At 41.6% G+C, this 25264-nt stretch overlaps 1 protein-coding gene across 2 annotated transcripts; it reads left to right on the top strand.

Moving 5' to 3' along the window:
* LOC125634444 (F-box only protein 21) lies at positions 1-24682 on the top strand. 2 transcript variants are annotated; one of them, XM_048845185.2, is made up of 8 exons: positions 2-123; positions 3845-3919; positions 4677-4838; positions 6131-6220; positions 8591-8661; positions 9506-9669; positions 23660-23770; positions 24439-24682. In XM_048845185.2, the coding sequence occupies exons 3-8, from the start codon at positions 4714-4716 to the stop codon at positions 24532-24534; spliced, it is 657 nt and encodes a 218-aa protein (XP_048701142.1). In that variant the 5' UTR covers positions 2-123; positions 3845-3919; positions 4677-4713; the 3' UTR covers positions 24535-24682. The 2 variants fall into 2 exon arrangements, with proteins under 2 accessions (XP_048701141.1, XP_048701142.1); XM_048845184.2 differs by lacking the exon at positions 3845-3919 and having other exon boundaries at positions 1-123.
* The last annotated feature ends 582 nt before the right edge of the window (positions 24683-25264 follow it).

Raw genomic sequence — 25264 nt, 5'->3', positions numbered from 1 at the left:
GCGGGGGAGGGGAGGAGCCGCGGCTCGGAGGCGCACCAGGGAGCCGGGGCTCCCGGCACAGGCTGTTTGTGCCACGATAGCGGCCGTCAGTGGGGGCGCCTCCAGGGCGGAGCCAGTGGCCAGGTCTGTCCCCCACACGCCCCTGCTGCGGAGAGGGGCTGCCGGGGGGCGCTGCCGAGGGGCTCCGGCACCTGTTGGCCGGGAAGGTGCTGGGGCGCCCGGAGCCAGCGAGGCGGGAGTGGCCGGCTGGGACGTGCGTGCTCCGGGGAGGGGGAGGCGCTTTCTGCTCCCCTGGGGGCAGGGTCCCGGCTAGCTCTGGCGGCGCGGGCTGGGGAGACAAAGGGGTGGAGGAGCCTCTGGCCGGGCGACGTGTCACGCTGCCTCCCCCCGGGCATCTGGGCCGCGAGCGCGGGGTGGGCTGGGTGTGAATGGCGCGCAGGTGGCGCTGGATGCCTGGAGCCGAAGTTGTCCGGCGGGATTAGCTGCGTCTCCCTTTGGGGCCAGCGCGCTCCAGCTATCGGCGCCTCTCAGTTAGCCGGTTAGCGGGTCGACCTCTCTCTAGTTAGTCTCCGAGGCCGCCAGCTGGCTGAGATTTTGGAGCGGGGTCCCAGTGGCACGTGGATAGTAGTTTAAGCAACACCCAGCATCTCCGAGCAGGGAATTTACAGATGGTCTGCAGCATCCCCATAATTTTTCGGGGTTTGAACTCATCTTTGTTAACAGGGAGGGACTCTTTCCCTCGCCACTCTAAATGTGGGGATTTGGAAGGAAGATTTTATTCCCGAATCGTTTTGGCTACAAATCTTTTCCCTAGAATTAAACTATTTACTCTTTTCGACGTCTATGTGCTCCCTTTTTTGACTGCATACTTTTCGACGTTTGTGCTCTTTTGTTTTTCTTTTTGTCCAAGGTAAAGTACTAGTCTGGCTCCACGCCTTAGCACAATGCAGCGTTTGAGTCGCAATCGCCGCAGGAGGATACTGGGTTAGCCTTTAAAAACCTCAATAGCTCTTTAAATCGGGGGGGGATCCAGTTAGGTTTTGTGGATTATTACTGTCTTTTAAATTACCTACATTTGGGGCTCAAACTATCTGACTGGCATGTTAAAGGCTTTTGCTGTCGAATTAAACAAATCTATCTTTTATATGTAAAATATGTCTTTGGTAAACTAAAAAAAGAGAGAGTGAGAGAGTCTTATTAACCAAGCTGCATGTGTTTCCATTCCATTTTTCATCTGTGGATTGTCTGTGTAATTGATTTTCTTCAAGAATCAGTGCAGCCATTTCCTTTTCATACAGGTATAACCCTGAGTTGTTGTACATGATCACATCCCCATAATTAACGGTCCTAGCCCTCTGTACAGTAGAGGCTGGCCTATATTTAATGAATCAGGCAAATTTTGTGGTTACTGGTAAGATGTATGAACATCTGCTGGGAACTAGGCTGAGACTGTTCTTCCTGTTTCACTTGTGAACAATTTTATATCTGAAACGGAGTCTTTTCCGCAGGCTAGTGCACAAAGCAGTGCAGCTAGCAGGGCTTCTGTTGAGTTCCCCAGCCCTCCACAAACATTTTCAGAAATTCCAGCTTTTTATCTTTTGGGTCATAAATCAGTCTTTTGCCAAGTATTTCCACAATTCTAACTTCCCAAATTGTTAACATAGTAGAGTAAATGAGTGCTAAAATATTTAATAAAAGGACACTTTAAATAGTGTGAACTGAAATAGGAGCAACAGAAATAATAACTTGCCTGGCAGTATGGCATGAAGAGTCAGAACAGGAGAATAATAAAACAGAAATGGAGTACATGTTATCAAAGTGACTCTCTTGAGGGGAAGAAGGGATGCTTAAATGAAGGGAAGAAGCTGTAGGAGAAGTAAACCTGTACACTGGGTATCTTTCAGGCAATCTTTCCAAAATCTCAGCAAGGAAGTTCTAGTTCTGATATAGAAAATTGTGATAGATGTTTAAACATAGTTCAGGTGCTTGTTGGTTGCCAGGTGAAATCCATCTCAGCCTGGTAGCATCCAAAAACTAATTCTCCATATATAAAGTACAGAGTCTTTAGGGAAAAAATGTTCCCGTCAGTGACTTACGGTTTTTCCTACAAAAGCAAAAGTGCATTTGTGGAGAGGGAGGGGGAATGTCTCTGAAATGAATTGATGGTGTCAGTCCTCTGTAAAAAGAAAAGGAGTACTTATGGCACCTTAGAGACTAACCAATTTATTTGAGCATGAGCTTTCGTGAGCTACAGCTCACTTCATCGGATGCATACTGTGGAAACTGCAGAAGACATTATATACACACAGAGACCATGAAACAATACCTCCTCCCACCCCACTGTCCTGCTGGTAGTAGCTTATCTAAAGTGATCATCAAGTTGGGCCATTTCCAGCACAAATCCAGGTTTTCTCACCCTCCCGCCCCCCCGCCCCCACAAACTCACTCTCCTGCTGGTAATAGCCCATCCAAAGTGACCACTCTCTTCACAATGTGTGTGATAATCAAGGTGGGCCATTTCCTGCACAAATCCAGGTTCTCTCACTCCCTCACCCCCCTCCAAAAACCACACACACAAACTCACTCTCCTGTTGGTAATAGCTTATCCAAAGTGACCACTTTCCCTATAATGTGCATGATAATCAAGGTGGGCCATTTCCAGCACAAATCCAGGTTATGGCCCACCTTGATTATCATGCACATTATAGGGAGAGTGGTCACTTTGGATAAGCTATTACCAGCAGGAGAGTGAGTTTGTGTGTGTGGTTTTTGGAGGGGGGTGAGGGAGTGAGAGAACCTGGATTTGTGCAGGAAATGGCCCACCTTGATTATCACACACATTGTGAAGAGAGTGGTCACTTTGGATGGGCTATTACCAGCAGGAGAGTGAGTTTGGGGGGGGGGGGGCGGGAGGGTGAGAAAACCTGGATTTGTGCTGGAAATGGCCCAACTTGATGATCACTTTAGATAAGCTATTACCAGCAGGACAGTGGGGTGGGAGGAGGTATTGTTTCATGGTCTCTGTGTGTATATAATGTCTTCTGCAGTTTCCACGGTATGCATCCGATGAAGTGAGCTGTAGCTCACGAAAGCTCATGCTCAAATAAATTGGTTAGTCTCTAAGGTGCCACAAGTACTCCTTTTCTTTTTGCGAAGACAGACTAACACAGCTGTTACTCTGAAATCAGTCCTCTGTGTAATGCACTGATATGACCATGACAAAAACACCCTCGCAGTTGGCATTCTTGTATGTCCATCTTGGCAAGTTACCATGTGAGTACACTCCAATATCATCCTAAAAGAAGGCCTCTCCAGCAAACCATTAAGGCAGGCGGGTGGGGTGCAATACTAAAGACCAGAGTTCCACTGTTCATGCCGGAAATGTTGTGTCTAAACAGGACTGTTTTTCAGGGCCGTCCATGCAGCACATCTCTCAAACATTAAATTCATTTAATTATCTTTAAGGTGGTTGTCATAAATATAAAGGGAAGGGTAACCACCTTTTTGTATACAGTGCTATAAAATCCCTCCTGGCCACAGGCAAGACCCTTTCACCTGTAAAGAGTTAAGAAGCTAAGGTAACCTCGCTGGCACCTGACCCAAAATGACCAATGAGGGGACAAGATACTTTCAAATCTGGAGTGGGGGGGAACAAAGGGTTTGGTCTGTCTGTGTGATGCTTTTGCCGGGAACAGATCAGAAATGCAAGCCTTCCAACTCCTGTTAAATTAGTAAGTAATCTAGATGGAAAATCTGTTAGATTTTCTTTTGTTTAATGGCTGGTAAAATAAGCTGTGCTGGAGGGAAGGTATATTCCTGTTTTTGTGTCTTTTTGTAATTTAAGGTTTTGCCTAGAGGGATTCTCTGTGTTTTGAATCTGATTACCCCGTAAGGTATTTACCATCCTGATTTTACAGAGGTGATTCTTTTACTTTTTTTTTCTTCAAATTCTTCTTTTAAGAACCTGATTGCTTTTTCATTGTTCTTAAGATCCAAGGGTTTGGGTCTGTGTTCACCTGTACCAAATCGTGAGGATTATTATCAAGCCTTCCCCAGGAAAGGGGGTGTAGGGCTTGGGGGGATATTTTGTGGGACGATGTCTCCAAGTGGTCTCTTTCCCCATTCTTTGTTTAAAACGCTTGGTGGTGGCAGCATACTGTTCAAGGACAAGGCAAAGTTTGTACCATGGGGAAGTTTTTAACCTAAGCTAGTAAGAATAAGCGTAGGGGGTCTTTCATGCAGGTCCCCACATCTGTACCCTAGAGTTCAGAGTGAGGAAGGAACCTGGACAGTGGTACAGGAAGCAGAGTGTATATTTCTGTCTTAGTTGGTATTGTAGATCAGGTTCTTGTTTCAAGTCTAGAGTGGATGAGAGGACATAACCTGCTGTTCTCTTATCTCAAACCCCACCCTCAAAAGGAGGAAAGGAATATATTCATATGTGACCCTTCACTAGATTTTTATTTACATGGGGTGGTGAGGCTAGATCACCTTATTAATAAACTTCATTGTGAGCCACCACCTCATGCAGGTAACAATCTTTGAGTGTAATTGAAGTGTAGTCCAAGGTGTGAAATATCTTGTGACTCAACAGTACCTAGTGAATGGAATTTAAACTGTGATGTTAGCAATCACTGATTTGTATTTATTTATTTTTTTAACTTTGCTGATGACAGAGAGGGGAAGCATCTCTGAAGAGGTTTCACTGTTGGAATGCCTCAGATTAATACAGCTACAGTTCTGCAGATTTGTATGCTGCTATCTGCACTTCCTGCACAGTATTTCATATCCCAGTGGTATGGAACAGACTCTGCTCAGCGCCTCCAAGTGACACAAAGGTTGTAACACTTTTCCTCCCCACTACATTAATATATTCAAAGCAAGATTTCTCTCTCCCTCCTCCCTTATTACACTTTTGTCCCCAAGGCTTGGGGTGGGGATGCCCTCCTGCCATCCTTAGAAGAATCCATTCAGATCATATCTCATACATTTTTGTGTTTTAATATGAATTTATTAAGCAGTTTGATGCCCTACGGCATTTGAATAATAGCCTTTGTTTTTCTCCGTATAAAACCTTGTGTGTATGGTTAGCATGGCCATATCTCAATATGCTTCTGCCCTTCTGGAGATTCCAATAAATGCTACCATGGGTTTAATCTCTTTGAAAGGTGCGAATGAAATGCTTGATCAATAACATTATTTTTGACTTTCCCTTGTCTTGTTGAAACTTACTATTCAAATGTATTTCCTTTTGGAGTATGATTTAGTGCATTGGCCTTAGCAATAAAAATCAAAGTAGTAGAGTGTGAATAATGACTTAGAACAGCAATCAGAAAAGAATTAAATACATAGTGACTAGTACAATATTACTGATTTTAAAAAGTTGTTGTTTACCAACAGTCACCACAAATATTTTCATCCTAAATATAAAGAGCAGGCTATGCTAATTTCAGGTATCTGTGTATCCACTGATGTTTTAAAGGTGAGCAGCATAGAGAGAGAGATCTGTACAACTGATACATAACCTGTTTGCAATTCAAATATTAAAATCCTACTATTACATTGGCTATGATATTGTTGCAAAACATCACTGAAGCCAAAAACCTAGTTGGATTGAACAGATTAGACTGTCTATATGAATGAGAATACCCTGTCTTAAATTGATAAGAGAACAGAACACACCCTCATATTTTATTGCATGAGAAAACCACTAACTGTGAGATTTAGAAGAAACTGTGTACAGGAAACTTATTCCATAATTGTCCATTTTGTTATTTCTTTGCCTTCCTCTGAAGTATCTGGTGCTGGCCACTCTCGAAGAGAGGACTCTGGACAGGATGAACCACCGATGGCCATTTCCTACAGTCTGAGTAAAGGCAGGAAGCATCTTGGCATAAAAATGGACATCTTCAAAAATTAGGTTGTTTTTGGACCAAGTGACCATTGAAAAATTATCTGCTTATTTCTCAATGTGTCTAGAGAACAGAGTCTTTATCAAATAAATGTTCCGTCAGTGACTTCTCTTTAATTATATAAAAGCAATTTTTGTATGTTAATTTTATGTAAAGCAATTTTATACAGTATACTATCAAATGTTCACACCATGTGACAACCATCTTTATTACTAAAGGATAATTGGCTATTGGAACAGTTTTATAAAGTCCTACTTGAGTCTGGATGCATGGACAGATCATCTAAAGCTGTGGATACCAAAGACAAGGTAGGACATTACATATTTATGCTGTAGTAAGTTTTACATTGATCCTACCATTAACTCCAGCTTCCCTATCTCTTGGCCTGTTTTAACTGAAGAGTGTGCTATAGAAGTGAAATAAGAGTGACAAGGAAAAAACCTGCCATGGAAAATGTCCTCCTTTTGAGAAGGACAGTCTTGGGGTATAATTTCTGTTTATAAAGACCTTTATGCGCTTACTTTGTTTGAGCATTCAACTTGGGGTTGCCTGAAGATAAATCACAACATCAATTTAATGTTTGTATTAATCTTCTAATTTAAATCTCTCTGAGTGAAGCCAGTGGGATTACCCATGTTCATGAAGTTAAACACGTGCATAAATATTTGCAGGATCAGGTTGGATCCATCTAAAATTCAATGTGCATGGCCATCTTATGCTGGGTATAATATTTCTGTGTGGTTTGATGGTAAATCAGGCAAAGCACCTGGGCAATATAAGGGTAAAAATGGGGGAAACTTGCTGCTTGGATATTGTATAATCTTTTCTGGATCATAATTTCAAAGTGACTTGGCCTAAAAAGTTCATTTTTATGTCTTGGTGAAGATTGGTGCCTTTCATTAGTTTGGGAGCACTGTGGGAATTTAGTTATTACAACTGGTGTCCATGTTTGTTTGGAACCCTGCAGAGTTCTTAACTCATGTATTTTGATGAAGGCTTTATAAAGGGTCTACGCAGAGTTCTAAAAACCACTACTTAGACCCCATGAGGCCTAGAAAATTCACAGAATTAGAGCTTTGCCTCCCTGGAGGCTTCTAGGGGAAACAGTCTAAGGAGGAATGAGCTCTTTGCACAGCCTGCAAACGTCCACAAAGACCCCACTTCTCACCAACCTTCTATGACCTTGTATAGGATTCCAGACACCCTATATCTAGGGTCTCCCACGGTCTCAAAAGGACCACACTGAGGATTATTTAGCCCCCATAAAATGGCTTTCTCTTCTTAATACCTTTTTTAATGATCAGTTCTTAGTATTTTAAAAACTAATACTTCTGGACTTCCCAAACCTTCCATGCTGGATGCAATTTCATCAAGCAGATCAGAACACTTACACTTCAGTGTTTGCAATAGAAAGTGTTTGCCAACCTTAAGCCCTTACAGAGTTCATCCAGATGGAGATTTTCTAGGAATCTGGTAGAACTTGCTCCTACTTCCTGTCAAAGCAGGATCTGGGAGGGGTTTAGCAATGATATATGAAGAGGAGATGCTGTAACTAATGATAAGCACTTGGTATTGACAGAGAGCTGACTGACATACATGGGAAAAGATCCCAAGGGGTATCTGTTGTCACCACTTGTTAAAAGCTGCATACAAGATGCCATTAGCTTATAGAGCACTCCTATCAACACCACTGAGAAGGGCAGCAGAGAGATTGGAACCACCTCGCTGTGCCCCCACCAAAGTGTGCATTGCAGTACATCTTTGACTTCCTAGTCCTTCTCCCTTTCAACAGACAGCAGCAACAGTAAAAGGAGCCAGCTCTTCTTTTTTTAAAATTTAAATGAAAGCCACAACCCTTCTTGGGCTATGACTAAGATCTAGCATAAAAGGGAAGTTGCATTCATTGTAGCCCTAAAGCTGGGCTTTAATTGAATTCAGTTTTTGATTGTTCCTTAAACCATGCTTTGTATGTTCAAAAACTTGTCCTATTGTATTTATATAAACTCTTACAACTCAGCAGTATATCTTTGTTTTGAGCTGTAACTTGGCATTCAACTTAGTGTTGGTCAAGGTGAACTTTGTTCAAATATTTAAAAGGGGCAAAGGGCTCTTGTTTTAGCACATTTAATTTTAAGGATTTAAAGTTTTTGTACTTGTTTACTTAGAGTATGAGAACTATTAGACTAGAAAATGGTTTAACTCCATTTGGCATTTTTAGATAGCTTGCATCTTAATTTGCAAAAGTACAACATTGGGTATGGCAACTACTCGTAATACACATACCAACATGTCTTCAAATGTTTCCACATACAATTTACAATATGCACCACAGTGTGACTCCAAAGGAATTCTGTATCATATCGTCTCATCTATAGAATACCTGTTTGTCTTCTTTGTTTGGGGAGATCTAACACGCAACTGTGGAATTACAATGTCCACGGTGGATTTCCAATGCATAATATTTATACTCTCCTGCCCTCTTTGAACAAATCACTTTGTCTTTTGCAATGTCCAATAAGACTGTCATTCTTTGCTTCAAACTGCATTGAATTTTGTATCAACCATTTTGCAACATCACCTTATTCAAACAACTCTTTATCCAGTTTTCTGATTTATTATAAATCCAATCCAAATATTCAGACATTAACAAACTTGTTTGATCACACTCGTTGTTTTAGGAATTGGTACTATGGAGAAAAGAGAACTCAAGGTGTTGAAGATGAAGAAGAAATCCATGCTTATTTTGCAGGTACTGGGGAAACTTCATTTCTAAAAAAGACTGAAGTCTTCAATCCTTTTGAACTTTATTTTGGACCGTTTCAGAGTGTGAATGTATGCGTTGCTAGACTTATCTCCTAAATGACAAACAAGCAGAGGCCATCTCTCACACTTCGCTAAAAATGTTCATATGTGCTTGTTCAGGGAGCACTGGTGTATAAAACATTGATATTCTCATAGTTGTTTGATTTATGACTGAAATAAAACAGAGAAAAGGTACCATTTTATCAGTCTTCAAACTCAAATAGCTCTCATTTTCTTCAAAAATCACCTCTGAACAGAGACTGAATGGAAAAAATTTCAGGCAGAAAGAAGCTTTGTTTGTCTTCAGTTAAAAAGTAAAGGGTCACAATTAAACACAAAATAGATAAACTCATATAGCCTCAACTATGGAGTCAAAGCCAGTTCTCTGTAGTACTGTAAAATATTGCATCAATTAAGATTGAAGAAAACAAATAGTTGTCAACATATTTATTTTGTCTTAATGATTTCCCAAATCCCACTAATTTAATTCCAGGATACAACATAAAATACAAATGAATACATGTACCAAAATATTTTCCTCAATGAATGCTGCTTTATGAAATATTATTATAACATCCTGAACAAATGCTGTTTGGTTTTAATAGCAAACTATCTGTTTGTACTAAAGACTGTTAGCCTTCATACTCCCAGTTTTACTTTATTAAGTAATCTAATTGCCCAATCTGTTTACTTGTCACTGGATGTCCAACAGAGTAAAGTCTGTTAAATGTTTGCCATTGTACTTGATCAAACACTTTTTCCTTGCTAAACCTGTTTTCTTGTTTTACTAGAATCAACTCACATTCACAGTCCAAAGCCAGAATCTGTTCAGTTTAATGTGGGACAGGTGATAGTACACAGAAGACTTGGCTATTTAGGAGTCATTGTTGGCTGGGACATAAAAGCTAGAGCTCCAGAAGAATGGCTGCAGCACAAATATCCTCCAGAGAAACAGGTCTGAAAGTATTTAACTCTTGCTTTATTAATATTTATACAACATAATTCAGATAACTTGTTCCTAGTCTCCCTTCTTTATATACTGTAACTTTCTACCTCCATGAAAGTGTCTCTAAGCAAGATTCTAGAAATGAACACTGGTTAGGACATTTATGCAAGTCAGGGAAGACTAAAGCCATTGCAGATGGTTGTCTGAGACAGTGGATTCTGGCTGACTAACTTTTAGTAGTTCCTACTATCAGATGTGTAGAATGTTTAGGAACTTCCTAGATAGCTATTGGTCTAGTGCCAGAGTAATGTCTAAATAGCAAACGAAAGGGAAACAGAAAAGCAGCTGATGCCATCATGAAATAGAAAAGGAAAATCCACTGTAAAATCCCTACAGATTAGATGGCAAACCCACTGGGGTCAAACATCAGTATTTTGCAATAGAATTAATCGAATTTTAAAAGCTGCTTAGAGAGCATAACATAACAAACGTATGCTTCCCCAATATCTGACTGTTTTGAAACACATATTTCTCCCTGATTTTGTTTGAATTGTTAGAGGAAGGAAGCCTGCATAACTTGGCAAACTACCATTAAGTGGACAGGTAATTGGTTAAACAACCTCAAATAAATAATAACTATTAATGGAACGATGTCAGATTGGAGGGACATCTCAAGTGGGGTTCTACGGGGATCTGTTCTGGGTCTGGTGTTTAACATCTTTATTAATGACCTGGATTTAGGAGCAGAAAGCTTACTGATCAGATTTTCGGATGACACAAAGCTGGGAGCGGGGGAGTTGCAAACACTTCGGAGGATAGAGCTAAAATTCACAGGGATATTGATAAAATGGAGAACTGGGCTATAGATGACTAAATGAAATTCAATAAAAAGAAATGTAAGATGCTACACTTAGGGAAGAAAAAACAAATGCACAAATACAGAATGGGATAACTGGCTTGGCAGCAGCACTGCTGAGAAGGATCTGGGAGTTGCGATGGATCACAACCTCAACATGAGTCGGTAACTTGATGCTGTTACAAAAAAATAATAATGCAATTTTAGGTTGCATTAGCAGAGGCATAGCATGCAAGTCATGAGAGGGGATAGTACTGCTCTACTAGGCGTTGGTTAGGCCTCAGCTGGAGTAGGTCATCAATGTATAGAAAGGATGTGAGAAACTGGAAAGAATCCAGAGGCAAGCAACAAAGATGATCAGATGGATGGAATGCAAGCCATACAAGCAAAGGCTGAAGGAACTAGGTATGTTTAATTTGGAAAAGAGGCGACTGGGGGGGGACGGACATGATAGTAGTCTTCAGATACTTGAAAGGGTGCCATAAAAAAGATGGAGAAAAGTTGTTCTCTCTTGCCACAGAGGGCAGGACAAGAGGCAATGGGTTCAAACTACAGCATAGCAGATTTAGATTAAATCTCAGGAAAAACTTCCTAACTGTAGGAACAGTGGGACAATGGAACAGACTGCCTCGGGAGGTTGTGAAAGCTCCTTCACTGGAGATTTTCAAAAGGGGGCTGGATAGCCATCTGTCTTGGATGATTTAGATCCAATAAATCCTGCATCTTGGCAGGGAGTTAAACTAGTTGACCCTTGTAGTCCCTTCTAAACCCTATGGTTCTTTGATTCCATAACTACTCTTTTTTTTTTTCATTAAGAGTAATGACGTAATCTTGATGTTATATACTCAAGCTACATAAATCTGCTTTCCTAGTACAAGTAATATGGCCTGGAGGATCAAGTACTTGACGAGGACCTGAGTTCTAGTTCTATGTCTGCTATTACTAACCTGGGCCAGTTACTCTGTGCCTCAGTTTCCATATATCAATGTCCTTCGTAAAGCACTTTGAGATCTACTGATGAAAACCATTATGTAAGAGACAGTTGTTACTTGTCAGTTTTAAACCCTAGTAATTTGTTGATGCTTTTCTAATTAACTTTTTTTTTAAAGTGTGTGTGGGGGGGAATATTTTTAAATCAAACAGCATAACTGTGAAAGAGTAACTAAGAATGTATAACAGTTGACTTCAGTAAAAACCAAGGGATTTAAAATGAGGTAAAAGAAAACTACTGAAAATTCACACATCTGAGTATGGATCTGAATATTAGTACTAGAGGTCACAACATCACAAGGATGTTTGACACTTCTTCTAGAACTGGCACAAAGTTTGTTTTTGTAATGGATCACTTTATCAAAAAAAAAAAAAGGAGGGGGTGCAGGAAGAAGGGAGAACACCCAGAATATTGTATCTTTGGACATACCTCACTCTTTTGACAAGAGCAGTGGTTTTCAGGCTGTGAAACAGTCAAATGTTAAATAGAAATAGTTTTGTGTTGTTAATAACCATATTTGTTATGTCTAACTTCCTCCAGCAGTACACTGTGGTGCAGAGACATGCTGGTTCTGTGCTGCTTTTTGTTTGAGGTTGGGGGTAAGGGAAAAAGTGGTCCTGGGTGTGGAAAAGGGAGTAGAAGACAAGAACAGAATTACTTGCTAGCTTTTTTAGGAAAGCACCACAACTCTTGATATGGGATAAGGCTGGCTGTCTTGAGTGTCATAGCCAAACAAGTAGCTAAACTTTTCTGGTGATGAAAACCTTACTTATATCAGCCTAGACTTATCTGGGCAGTCTGTACCTGTGGAACATGAGGAAATAGAGTTGCTCAGAATTCTTTAAGATGCTGATGTTCAGAAAAATTCTGACTATTTTCTAGCTTTCACTTTTAACCTGGTATTTCACAACAAAAAGAGGAATAAATGAGTCTTTTGGGAGATTTGGTATATTTTAAACTTACTTACCGAGACCACAAAAATAAATAATGGAATTATGGAACTCTGATTGCAGAAGTGGAAATATAGCTCAACCACATAATTCACACATTTATTCGAAATTTGATACACTGAATCTTGTTTCCATGATCTGCACAGATGATATCAGTCCCTCTGCTCTTCTTTGTCTGCCACCAGAGCAGAGCATGCTGCAGCAGTATTGATTGTTTAAACTTCAACGGTTAGGGATGTCATGACACACTAATGAATTACAATTCCTTTCTTTAATACACAGGAGTGTATTTAAAGGAACAGTGTAAACTTAACATGTTGTGACCTATTTCCTTGTGTAACTGATTATTAGAACTGTCTGAGAATTTTTCCAATCCAGTTTACCTATCGCTGCTTACAGCTACTCTGAAACTGTCTTCATTGTCCAAGCATAGATAAATGTGTTTATTCAGTTTCATTTTAAGTGCTACACTGTTTGGGTTTCAAAATTGTTGGAATTCTTAATATTGTGAAACATTTCTATTCAAATTTTTATACAGCCTGAGTCTTCTGGTATATTCTGAAATGGGAGGTCAAATTTAAGTTGATAGTGTTGCTATAATAGTGCAACGCTATGTAATCTGTGAGTTTGATGTTCAGCTGCACTGAGCTCACATTCTGCAAAGCTCAGGTGGCAGGGAGACAAAGATGATTTTACACCAAAGAGCACTGTAATTGGGAAGCTTTGCCCATAACACTTTGCCCAGAGAGCAGGGACTTGGCACCAGGCAGAGAGCATACTTTCAGACCTATTTTTATTTTAATTGCAATCTTGTCCACCTGCCACTGACCCTGGCTTTCACCATACCCCTCTTCTGCCTCACAGTATCTGTCATCCTCCTTTCCTCCTCAGGTTCCATATCCTCTTTCTGGTTACCCTTAACCCTTTACAGTTCCTACCATTTCTACTTGTTCCTCTCTTTCCACCCCCACCCCCAATCTAAGTCCCACATCCTCCTTACCTCTGGGTAACATTTGCCCCAGTCCTAACCCTCCCTTCCATCCCACCTTCTCCACCTCTGCCGTCAGCTCTGCCCTTTTCGTGCCACTATTCTTAACCTCACACCACCCCCTCCTTCCACTTTTTCTTGCGGTCTCTGGAACACCCACTCCATCTCTAGTTCTTTGTATCTGACTCCCTCCAGTTCTTGGCTCTTGCAGAGATCTGGATCCCTTCATCTGACACTGCCTCTGCAGCTGCCCTCTCTTATGGAGATCTCTCCTGTCATACTCCCCACCTAGATCAGACCATGGTGGTGCTATTGGGCTTTTCCCCTCCCTTTCCTGCCATTTCTAACCTCTCCCCCTTCCCGCTTTTGAAAGCACAGCATCCAACTCTTCTCTCCTTCCATGCTGCTGTTATCTACAGTTCCCCCAACTCCTCCTCCTCAGCCTTCCTTTCTGCTTGCGACACTTGTCACTTGCTCTTCCTCTCTCCACAGTCATCCACACTCATCCTCAGTGATATCAACTTCCATGCTGACGACCATTTGACCCCTAGCCACATGTCTTCTTGCCCTCATCTTTTCATTTGATCTGCAGCCCTGGTTCGACTCTCCTGCTCATCAAAAGGGTAATTCACTTGACTTGGTCTTCACAAAGCACTGCTCTCTCTCCAACTATCACTTGGGTCTCTTTCAATATTTCCCAGCAGTCCCTACCCCTCGCCTTGTCACTCGGCCTTTCCATGACTTCCAGTCCATCAGTGTTGATTTATTCTGGTCTCTTCCCTTTCTTCCATTGATTTCGTTGTTGATTTTCTTCATGCTTCATTCTTCTTTATCCTCAACTCTTTTGCCCCTCTCTTCCAGCACAAGGTCCACCCTGCCAACTCCCAGCTATGGGTCACCCTCAACATTCACTTCCTCTGCCTCTGCTCTCTTATGTGGAGCATCTCTGGCTCAAATCCTGTGACCAGACTTTCTCCCCAACAAATTTATTCTCTCCTCCTTCAGTTCTTCCATGCTAAACAACTCTACTTCTCCAACTTAATTGAATCCCATGTCTGTAATCCCAGCGGTCAATTTGCCATGCTCCTTATACCTTCCATGGCTCTTTCCACACAGTATCATGCCAGTTTTCCTCCAAGAGAAAACTGAAAATATTATGTGACTTGCCTTCTCTTTCCCCTTCCCCTCCTACAACCTTCTGCTCCATCTCCCCGTCACAGATGCAGACATTTCTCAGCTGCTCTCCTCCACTTGCCCCATCTCATTTCCTGATCTCTCTCATACCCACTCTCATTTCCATCCTTACTTTTCTCCTTAAGCTCTACTTTCCTCTGTCTCTTTCTTCTCACAATACAAGCATGCACAAGTCTCGCACACTCCGAAAACACACACCTAGGCCTACTACTGCCAATTCCCCTTCTACCTTTCATTTCTAAGATCACTGAATGCACTGTCTGGAGTTCCTATCTTCCAAGTCTATCTTAGACCCTCTCCAATCTGGCTTCTGCCTCTGGCACTCCACAGAAATCACTCACACAAAGTCTTTTACGGCCTCTTCTGAGCTTTGGCTAGGAATGAGTACTCCTTCCTCATTCTCCTTGGCCTGTCAGCTGCTTTCAACATGGTAAGCCGTACTGTTTATCTTGAAACCTTGTCCTCCCCTGGTTTCTGTAACTCTCATTCTCCTTTTGTTTCTCTGATCACTTTTTCAGTATCCTCATCCTCCTTCCAACTTTTGGGAGGGAGTGGGATCTACAGGGCTCTCTTTTTCCAGATACCTTGGTCCCCTGGTCTTCTCCCTCTACACTTCATCTCTGGGTAATGTCATCTGTAAACAAATTTTTTTAGTGCTGATGACTCACAGATCTACCTCTCTACTCCAGACCTGTCTTTCTGTCCAAATTAAAACTTTGCCTGTCTCGGGCATCTCCTTTATGGATGTCTAGCTGTCAACTCAAGCTCAACATGGCTAAAACAGAGCTGCCAATCTTACCCTCCAATCCTCCCCACTACCTCCCCTTTCTCAATTATTATGGAAAACACCCCCAGTCTGCTTGTCACCCAGTCCCATAAACTGGGCATCATCTGACTCAGACCTCTGTAGGTCCACACATCAAGGCTACATCTGTCTAAATCTTGCAGGTTCTTTCTGCATAACATATCTAAGATATGACCTTTCCTTTCACAGTGCTGCAACATCCTTTTCTCTAGCTTTGACAAATGCAATCTTGTCCCACTTATATCCATTTAGAATGCTGCTGCAAAGATCGTTCTCCTAGCCTGCCCTTTTGACCACATCACCTCTCTCTTAATCCCTTCTCTGCCTCTCCTTTTCTGTTGCATTAAACATAGCTACTTGTCTTCATTTTTAAGGTCCTTCATAACCTATCATTTCTCATTCACTATCAAGATGTTGACTCCTGCCTATAATCAACCTATGATGCCATCCTCCATTTCCCACGTGTTAAACTTTCAAATATGCACCTTCATGATTTCTTCTATGCTGCCCTTCACACTTGGGAGGACCTCACTGTAGACATCCACAAAGCTATCTCATCATCATCCTTAAAAATCTCCTTAAAACTCTCTTTTGCGATGATGTCTACAAAAACTTGACAAGGATTAGGTGTGTATTAGTGCACCAGCAGCCTGTCATGTTGACAAATACCATCTCATTGTTTCTTGTACTTCCGGTCTGTACCTGTCTATTGTCTCATCTTATACTTAGATTGTAAGGTCTTTGGGGCAAGGACAGCCTAGTGCAGTGGGGCCCTGGTTCATGACTGGAATTCCTAGATACTAAGATAATACAAATAGCCCACCTTTCTGCCTCCCTGACCGTGGGCTTGCTGGGAGCTGAGCTGGATGCTCTAAATGTATGCCCAGAACTGGAACCACAATCACTGGAGGAAAATAGTGTGTTCTTGCCTTGTCCCTTCCTTTGACACCCTGTGAAGGAGGGAGCTGGTGATGCAAAGTTGTGCCACCATATGCTTTTGTTGCACAGCTTCTCCCATTTTTTACTAATGGGTTAATGATCCCACCTGTGGAATTCAGAAGCTGTTCAGTGTTGTTGCTGGACACTCCAGGACTAAGCTCCACCCTTCAGCTCAGACCACCAGATTTTCTCTCTTTAGTGTTGCAAAAAGTTAGTGGTTCAGTTTCTCCCAGCCATTTTGTCTGGCCTTTTGTTTTTGTGCAGTTGCAACTTGTAATCTTCCTCCCCTACTTCTCACCTAAGACCAGGTAAATAGCAGCGTAGTGGTTTCAACCACCTGGATCTGCCAATGCGGCGGCGCCTCCCTGCCAGATTCTGCCCTTTCTCAGCTGTCCTGCAAATACCTGTCTGAATTCTAAGTGGGGTTCCCTATGTGAGGCAGCATTTACAGACTCTACAGAGGGTGAATTATGCCCTGCCTCTTCCCAGCTAGCTGACCCTCACACTGCCAGGGTATGGGGCTCAGAGGCGGACTGGTATGTTGGGTCCCCACCCTGCCTTGAGGAGCCACAACTCCAACACAGAAAAGCCCAGTCCAGAGTTACTGAGATTTCAGGGAGAGAGTCTAAGGATGAGGAGAAAGCTATTGGGCTTGCTCAGGGAGTAAGTCCCACAACAGACCTAGGGTTGGAAGGGAAAACCCCCTGAAAGGATCTAAGTAGTCTTCTCCCTGCCCCACCCACACATTGACATGGGGCCTCAGCTCCCTGGGGAAAGAAGTAGAGCTTCTGTATATTTCCCTTTCCCGTTCCTCCCATTGAGAGTCAGGGGATTTTTGTGACACTCATGTAAATTCTGCAAATCCCAAAGACTTCAGGTTTCAGAAAAGCAAAAGTGAGTGTGTCCTTTGCAAGGCAGTAATTAGTATTTTTAATGAACAAGTGGGGTGAAAATCAGGTGTCTAACCCTTCTTTTGCCTACTCCCCTGGAGGGAGTGTTTGCTGGTGTTTTTCTCCTACATCAAGTCTCTGAGTGCTTTGTATCATGCTCCATGTCTGTCCTCCACCGTGCAGAGAAACCTGGCCCTGTGCAGCCCTGCCTCAGGATGCAGTTAATGCAAATTGTACCAGTGGCTTTCAGCCCAAGGACCCTCACTGTGGCAGGGAAAGGGGCTGAGATTTGAGGCAGCAGTGAAATGGGAGTTGTGTCTTCTGATCATCAGCCATAAACCCCTGCTCTGCAGGGAAAGGGATCTCTCTTTCCACCCCTCCCCAGCTCCACAAAGTGGCTCCACATTAAAGCTGTAAACGCACTTCAGGCAGTCTGTAACCAGAACACAAGCACATGAGGATTCTACACCCCACAAAGGTGCACATTCATGGGATTACAGAGGCATACATGAGAAATCCCTTCCCATGTTCAAAATAATTCAGATTTACTGAGTAAAGCCCTGTGTGGTACTAAATTGCTCCTGTAATACTTAATTGGGTGCTAATTAAGCCTGTGGGAGCAGGTTGGCAGCCTTTCAGGCTTCCAGGAACATCCAGCCAGTTACTTCAACAATCCAGTACGTTTACCAGTACTCCTCTTCTGTTGTGTGGGCCCTATGCCAGGATGAATAGCATACTACCTTCGCCGTGTAAACAGCCAGGGGAAGAAGTACCACTCGTACATTATGTACAAAAAACATCAAAACAACAAAACCAAACAAAAAAAGCCCCAACAACAACACCAAACACCAACAGCAACAAGCCCCCAAAGCAACCTACAAGACTTTCTCAGAACAGAATGGCAGTGGCTTGCAAACTCATTAATATTAATAAAATAGCTTCCCTTTTAAGCATTATTAGAGATGTTGTTTTCTATTGATGCCTCCTTTGAGAGTATCTTAAGATCAAAATGAGGACATCTAATTAAACCAAATATTAAACTAAAATATTAATATAAATACAAAGAAATTTCAGAAATGTTGGGAGCCTATGGTTGGTGCAGCAATAGTGCAACCAGTGAAAGACACAGGGAAAACTTCAGATGGGTACTTCTTTCCAAAAGACCCCATAGACCATAAGAGTGATGACAGACTGCCCAGTCATTTCAAAGCCTCACATATACCAAACATTTTTCATATATTTAGTAAGGAAAGCCAATTTAATGGCAAACAAGTGATTTATCTAGGGGTCTGATCCTTGATTGGAGTGAGATGTTTCAGGTTAAGAACATAAGAATGGTCATAATGGGTCAAACCAAACGTCCATCTAGCCCAGTATCATGTCTTCTGCAGTGGCCAATGCCAGGTGCTTTAGAGGGAATAAACAGAACAGGTTATGAAGTGATCCATCCCCTGTTGCTCATTCCCAGCTTCTAGCAACAGAGGATAGGGACACCATCCCTGCCCATCCTGGAAATGGATTCTAACTTGGTGGTTATAAGAAAGCTATGTTTCACCCAAGAATAACCATCACTCATCCTAAACTGATATTTTGTGCATTCAGACTTACAGATGAGGCGCTATTGGAGGAAACCTTAAATAAATTAGTAGCTGAGACTGTAGAGAGGCCACAACCCTCACTATCGAAGCCAGCACAACAATCTCTTGGTTGCTGCCAACATCAAGGGTATCCAAGAAGGGACCATTATCCTGTTGGAAGGAAAAATCTGGAGCAGAAGCTCCCAAAGAAACCTATATAGATTTTCCTCCAAACCAACAAAATCCTCAGCATGACAAAGAGAAAAAGAGTATTTGTGTGCAAAAGCTCACAATTCTTGTACAAAAGACTCTTCCTTCAGACCCACCTTCTACACCCAGAGTCTTAAGTGGCTGGTAATAATCACAGCAAGGAACAGGTTGCATGTTACGCACCTATACCCAGGCATAAACATGCCAATCAATCAGTACTCTGTCCAGAGAAATAGACCCATTCATAACTGGACTGCTGCTGGAAAGGATTCATAGCTACCAGTTCTTCAAAATAAAGAAAAGACTTTGTTCCCAGTGCAGAGAATTGCTCACCCAACAGTGAAAACAGACATGGATGTGGCTGTAATTTTACCATAATGGTAAAGATTTGAGAAGACCCAAAACTTCATTGCATTAATCATTTCCTGAGGAGTCATCAGTAGCCAATTATTTCTAATGGCTAGGATTGTTGGTGCCATGCATCAGCTTAATCCTGAGTGGGTTTCTCAAAATGAACCTGCAGAAATTTCCTTCTGAGGACAGATTTCAGAGTAGCAGCAGTGTTAGTCTGCATTTGCAAAAAGAAAAGGAGTACTTGTGGCACCTTAGAGACTAACCAATTTATTTGAGCATAAGCTTTCGTGAGCTACAGCTAACTTCATCGGATGCATTCAGTGGAAAATACAGTGGGGAGATTTATATACACAGAGAACATGAAACAATGGGTGTTACCATACACACTGTAACGAAAGTGATCACTTAAGGTGAGCTATTACCAACAGGAGAGTGGGGGGGGGACCTTTTGCAAATTAATTCCAATTCAGCAGTCTCTCGTTGGAGTCTGTTTTTGAAGGTTTTTTGTTGAAGAATTGCAACTTTTAGGTCTGTAATTGAGTGACCAGAGAGATTGAAGTGTTCTCCAACTGGTTTTTGAATGTTATAATTCTTGACATCTGATTTGTCTCCATTTATTCTTTTACGTAGAGACTGTCCAGTTTGACCAATGTACATGGCAGAGGGGCACTGCTGGCACATGATGGCATATATCACATTGGTGGATGTGCAGGTGAACGAGCCTCTGATAGTGTGGCTGATGTGATTAGGCCCTATGATGGTGTCCCCTTAATAGATATGTGGACACATTTGGCAACGGGCTTTGTTGCAAGGAGAGGTTCCTGGGTTAGTGGTTCTGTTGTGTGGTGTGTGGTTGCTGGTAAGTATTTGCTTTAGGTTGGGGGGCTGTCTGTAAGCAAGGACTGGCCTGTCTCCCAAGATCTGTGAGAGTGATGGGTCGTCCTTCAGGATAGGTTGTAGATCCTTGATGATGCATTGGAGAAGTTTTAGTTGGGGGCTGAAGGTGATGGCTAGTGGCGTTCTGTTATTTTCTTTGTTGGGCCTGTCCTGTAGTAGATGACTTCTGGGTACTCTTCTGGCTCCGTCAAACTGTTTCTTCACTTCAGCAGGTGGGTATTGTAGTTGTAAGAATGCTTGATAGAGATCTTGTAGGTGTTTGTCTCTGTCTGAGGGGTTGGAGCAAATGCGGTTGTATCGTAGAGCTTGGCTGTAGACAACGGATTGTGTGGTGTGGTCTGGATGAAAGCTGGAGGCATGTTGGTAAGTATAGCGGTCAGTAGGTTTCCGGTATAGGGTGGTGTTTATGTGACCATCGCTTATTAGCACCATAGTGTCCAGGAAGTGGATCTCTTGTGTGGACTGGTCCAGGCTGAGGTTGATGGTGGGATGGAAATTGTTGAAATCATGGTGGAATTCCTCAAGGGCTTCTTTTCCATGGGTCCAGATGATGAAGATGTCATCCATGTAGCGCAAGTAGAGTAGGGGCATTAGGGGATGAGAGCTGAGGAAGCGTTGTTCTAAGTCAGCCATAAAAATGTTGGCATACTGTGGGGCCATGCGGGTACCCATAGCAGTGCCGCTGATTTGAAGGTATACATTGTCCCCAAATGTGAAATAGTTATGGGTGAGGACAAAGTCACAAAGTTCAGCCACCAGCTTTGCCGTGACATTATCGGGGATACTGTTCCTGACGGCTTGTAGTCCATCTTTGTGTGGAATGTTTGTGTAGAGGGCTTCTACATCCATAGTAGCCAGGATGGTGTTATCAGGAAGATCACCGATGGATTGAAGTTTCCTCAGGAAGTCAGTGGTGTCTCAAGATAGCTGGGAGTGCTGGTAGCGTAGGGCCTGAAGAGAGAGTCTACATAGCCAGACAATCCTGCTGTCAGGGTGCCAATACCTGAGATGATGGGGCATCCAGGATTTCCAGGTTTATGGATCTTGGGTAGCAGATAGAATACCTCAGGTCGGGGTTCCAGGGGTGTGTCTGTGCAGATTTGTTCTTGTGCTTTTTCAGGGAGTTTCTTGAGCAAATGCTGTAGTTTCTTTTGGTAACCCTCAGTGGGATCAGAGGGTAATGGCTTGTAGAAAGTGGTGTTGGAGAGATGCCTAGCAGGCTCTTGTTCATATTCCGATCTATTCATGATGATGACAGCACCTCCTTTGTCAGCCTTTTTGATTATGAAGTCAGAGTTGTTTCTGAGGCTGTGGATGGCATTGTGTAATTAGGTGTCATTCTCAGATCACACCCAAATGTCCCTTTGTGGGTAGGTACAACCATGTTGAAAAACCAATTTTCAGTTGACATTTTCATACTTGGAAGACAAACTTCCAAAATCTCTTTTAGTTGGTTTTGACATCTCTATCAGGATGTGTGTGTTTTTTGTTGTTCTTTTTTAAAAAGCACCCCACAAACATGGCTATATAGGACTGAACCAGTGCTCCATCAAATCCAGTGTCCTGTCTGACAGTGGCCAGTATCAACTGTATCAGCAGAAGGTGAAAGAAACCCCTCAATTACAGGACTCACAGAGGAAGTCTCCTTTTACCTGCCATTAGAGGTTGGCTTTTGACTGAGGCATGAGTTTATAACCTTTCCAAAACCAAGGAGTAACCAGAGGTCAAAGTTTCTCTGTGTCAATGGACAGAAAATAATCTGCTACCTTTCAAGATGGTCCATATAAAGGGTATAGAAAGAAGGGAAAGGAAGAGTTGAAGTCCTCTTCCTAGTCCTTCATTAGCCCAGAAGGCATTTTGGCTTGCTAGATATCTAAGAATCCCACATTGTATCTGCAGAAAACACTAGATCGCTTGAAGCAAGGACTTAGACCAGGAACACCTACAGTTAACAGCCTGGGCACCAAAATAGAAGTTTTCATCATGGATTCTCCATTAACCTCTGCTACAATTTGGTAGCCATATAGAACTCAAACAGGATATTTCATTCATTGATCTGGTCAAATGTATGTTTCTGATGCAAGGGGAAACATAGATTCACAGATTCCAAGGCCAGAAAGGACCACTGTGATCATCTCATATCTGATGTCCTGTATAACACAGACCACAGAACTTCCCCAAAATAATTCCTAGAACATATCTCTGAGAAAGCTCTTTTGGGGCAAGGACTGTCTCTGTTTGTGCAGTGCCCAGCACAATGGGGCCAGGATCTCTAGATGCTATTGTAATACAAATATAATAATCACAAAGTGCCAGTGGTCTCAGCTAGACAAAAGTTTTTCCAGGACATTTATTTGGAACCTTACAACCAAGCACTCTAGGAACATGGCTACGTGATACTGGGCTGGTTCCCACATAACTCCTTAGTTTATAAAACACTACATGGGGGGAGGGATAGGGATTTTCATTCCTGCCTGTTGTTCTACTATAATTAACTCTGGTTATCCTTTCCTTCATCCCCCAACTTCTGTGATTCACTGTTCTCTGTGTCTTATTAGTAATAAATGAGGAGAAAAGCTGTGCAACAGAATGAGAAATTTCTTACCAGATAATTTTTCTGTTAAAATTCAATCCACCCTAACAGTCTGGTAAATGACCAGAATATAAATTGAAAATTTTCTCTAAAGTGAGACTTGTCTTAAGGTTAATTTAATACATTATCTCAAGTTGTCTTAATGCTAATAATGGTTTGCTGGAGCGTTGCTACAACTGTAGAACTCTTTTGGTGGCCCAAGCTGAAGGACGGAGCTTAATCCTGAAGCTTCCAACAACCGCACTGGACTGTCTCCGAATTGCATAGGTGGGGGGCAGTAGCCCATTAGTAATGAATTTGGAGAGAAGCTGGTAACAGAAAATTGTCAGGTAAGAAATTTCTCTTTCCCTAGAAGTTCTAAGTCCCCTTTTCTCCAATTGAGGTGGCGCAGACGGGACTAATCAAAGTCTGAGGATCTTGTCCTTTGTGATCTTGACTTTTCAGAAGTGCTTCAGCTATGCCAAGGAGGGTTTTTTATCATATAGTTTTTAATAAGAAATGTATAACTATATAAATGTAAAACAGAAGTTAACGGTGATGAAACTTGCCACAAAATAAAAGCAGTTTGCCTGTGTAAAAGGTCGAGTATTTCCAGAAGGCTAACTTGTTATAAGACTCTTTTTATTTTTTCTTAAATTTTGATTTAAGATGTTAGGGGGATAGGACTTTGTCTGTGTCTAAGGGAAATATTCCTGAAGTGTAACATGTTCATGTGAATACTTTCTTGTGGCTTATTTTTATTTGTTCTTTTACAGGGTCTAAGAGATACTCCTCACTACCGAATTCTTATTAACCAAGCCAACAGCTTTGGCAAGACTACAGTTTACATTCCTGAGGAGGAGATAACAATTATTACAGGATTAGAGGTAGTATCTTTGTTTGTAAGAGTGAAGTCCTTTTTAATTTTAAATTGTTTATTACCCTTTTGTAATCAAAAAGGTTTTTGACCTACTCAGTATAGACTAAATAGGTAAACATTCTGCAATGGTAGAGAAAGGTCATAGGAAAAGCAGATATGCAAATGTTACATAAATTGTACAGGTGCAAATGGAATGATTTTGCTATACTTTTTGTATACATATCTTAAGTCGGTATAGAATGCTAATAATCTTATTTAGGTGCTGCCTACTGTCATCTTTCTAGGGTCCAGTTGTTTGACCTTGGGATTTTCTAAAATATCAATTTGGTGTCTGTTGTGAATAGGATGTTGCAAAAGATGGGCTTTATTTCTGGATTTCACTGACTTAGTCCAATTTGGACAAATCACTTAGTCTTCTTATCTCTAACTACCTGACCGAAGTGAGGCTTATTTGTCAAAGTGCTTTGACCTCTTGAAAAACTAAAATATATACAGTGTACTTGTACATGCTTTTCTCAGTTTTAACTTCACGAGTTTGTGCCACAGAAACAATTACTAACAGCTATTCAAGAGGTTTTTTTTAAATTAATCTTAATAGCTACAGTCCAGTTAAACCACCAAGCCTTTTTCAGTAATGTTGGTGTTACCAATCAATTTGTAAAATTCTTTCTGCAGATACACAATCCTGATCTGACAGCTTACTTCAGTAGATACGATGGATCTAAATACATTATGCAAGCCTGGTTGAGAAAAATCTACCCTCATGACTGAAGTATTTAACATTATATGTAAATTGTGCATGTGATATACAACTGCACAGTGCATTCCTTTTTTAAACTGGGACAAATGGAAAGCAGGGTAACACTGATTTGTAAATTATTTCATTAAAGAAATAAAATTGAACTCTATATGAAACATATGTTAATGGCTTATTTTGATATGTATGTTAATGGCTTATTTCAGTTCCATTACATATTCAGTGATGCATTATGTTGAGGTTACTAAAGTAAAACATTTTCTCTCTGTCTATATATATAATCAGAATATATTGAGGACAATGAATAATTTAGTTCTCGCTAGCTTGGGATGAAAGCTTTAAATATAGCTGCATTGCAACTAGCAGCACCAAACATTCTGCACATCAAATATTTTAGCTTTTTGTGCAAGCTAAATAGTCTAGCATGCAGTGTTTCTTCAAAAGTAATATATTCACACTAGTTGAAGGGCACTGATCTAGATGGAGGCCAACTGGGACTAAATGTTAACAAGTTCTTGTGGATATTTGCAGTAAGTAAATCTGTAATGTGAATATCTACTTTTTTGAAGGAGTGTACACTGAGCTACTTATCTTTGCTTAGTATGTTTAGACCAACTCTTAGGACACAAATTAGTATCTAAGGAACGTGGTATTTAATCCGTCTTTCTCCATGTGTAAGAGAGAAAATAAATGTGCTGGAGGCACTGGTGTCCTACCCAACTCTACCCACTGTAAATAAGGGTG

This window comes from Caretta caretta, chromosome 3 (assembly GCF_965140235.1).
Source record: "Caretta caretta isolate rCarCar2 chromosome 3, rCarCar1.hap1, whole genome shotgun sequence".
Classification (NCBI taxonomy): domain Eukaryota; kingdom Metazoa; phylum Chordata; order Testudines; family Cheloniidae; genus Caretta; species Caretta caretta.
The sequence above is the reverse complement of the archived record's forward strand: the minus strand, read 5'-3'. Positions and strand labels throughout refer to the sequence as shown.

Bases quoted from the DNA above. Each gene is read 5' to 3' on its own strand.
- LOC125634444 (XM_048845184.2), top strand. From the start codon at position 4,714: ATGCCTCAGATTAATACAGCTACAGTTCTGCAGATTTGTATGCTGCTA. The intron at 4,839-6,130 runs GTTGTAACACTT...TTATTACTAAAG, and splicing joins CGCCTCCAAGTGACACAAAG to GATAATTGGCTATTGGAACA. The intron at 23,771-24,438 runs GTAGTATCTTTG...TTCTTTCTGCAG, and splicing joins CAATTATTACAGGATTAGAG to ATACACAATCCTGATCTGAC.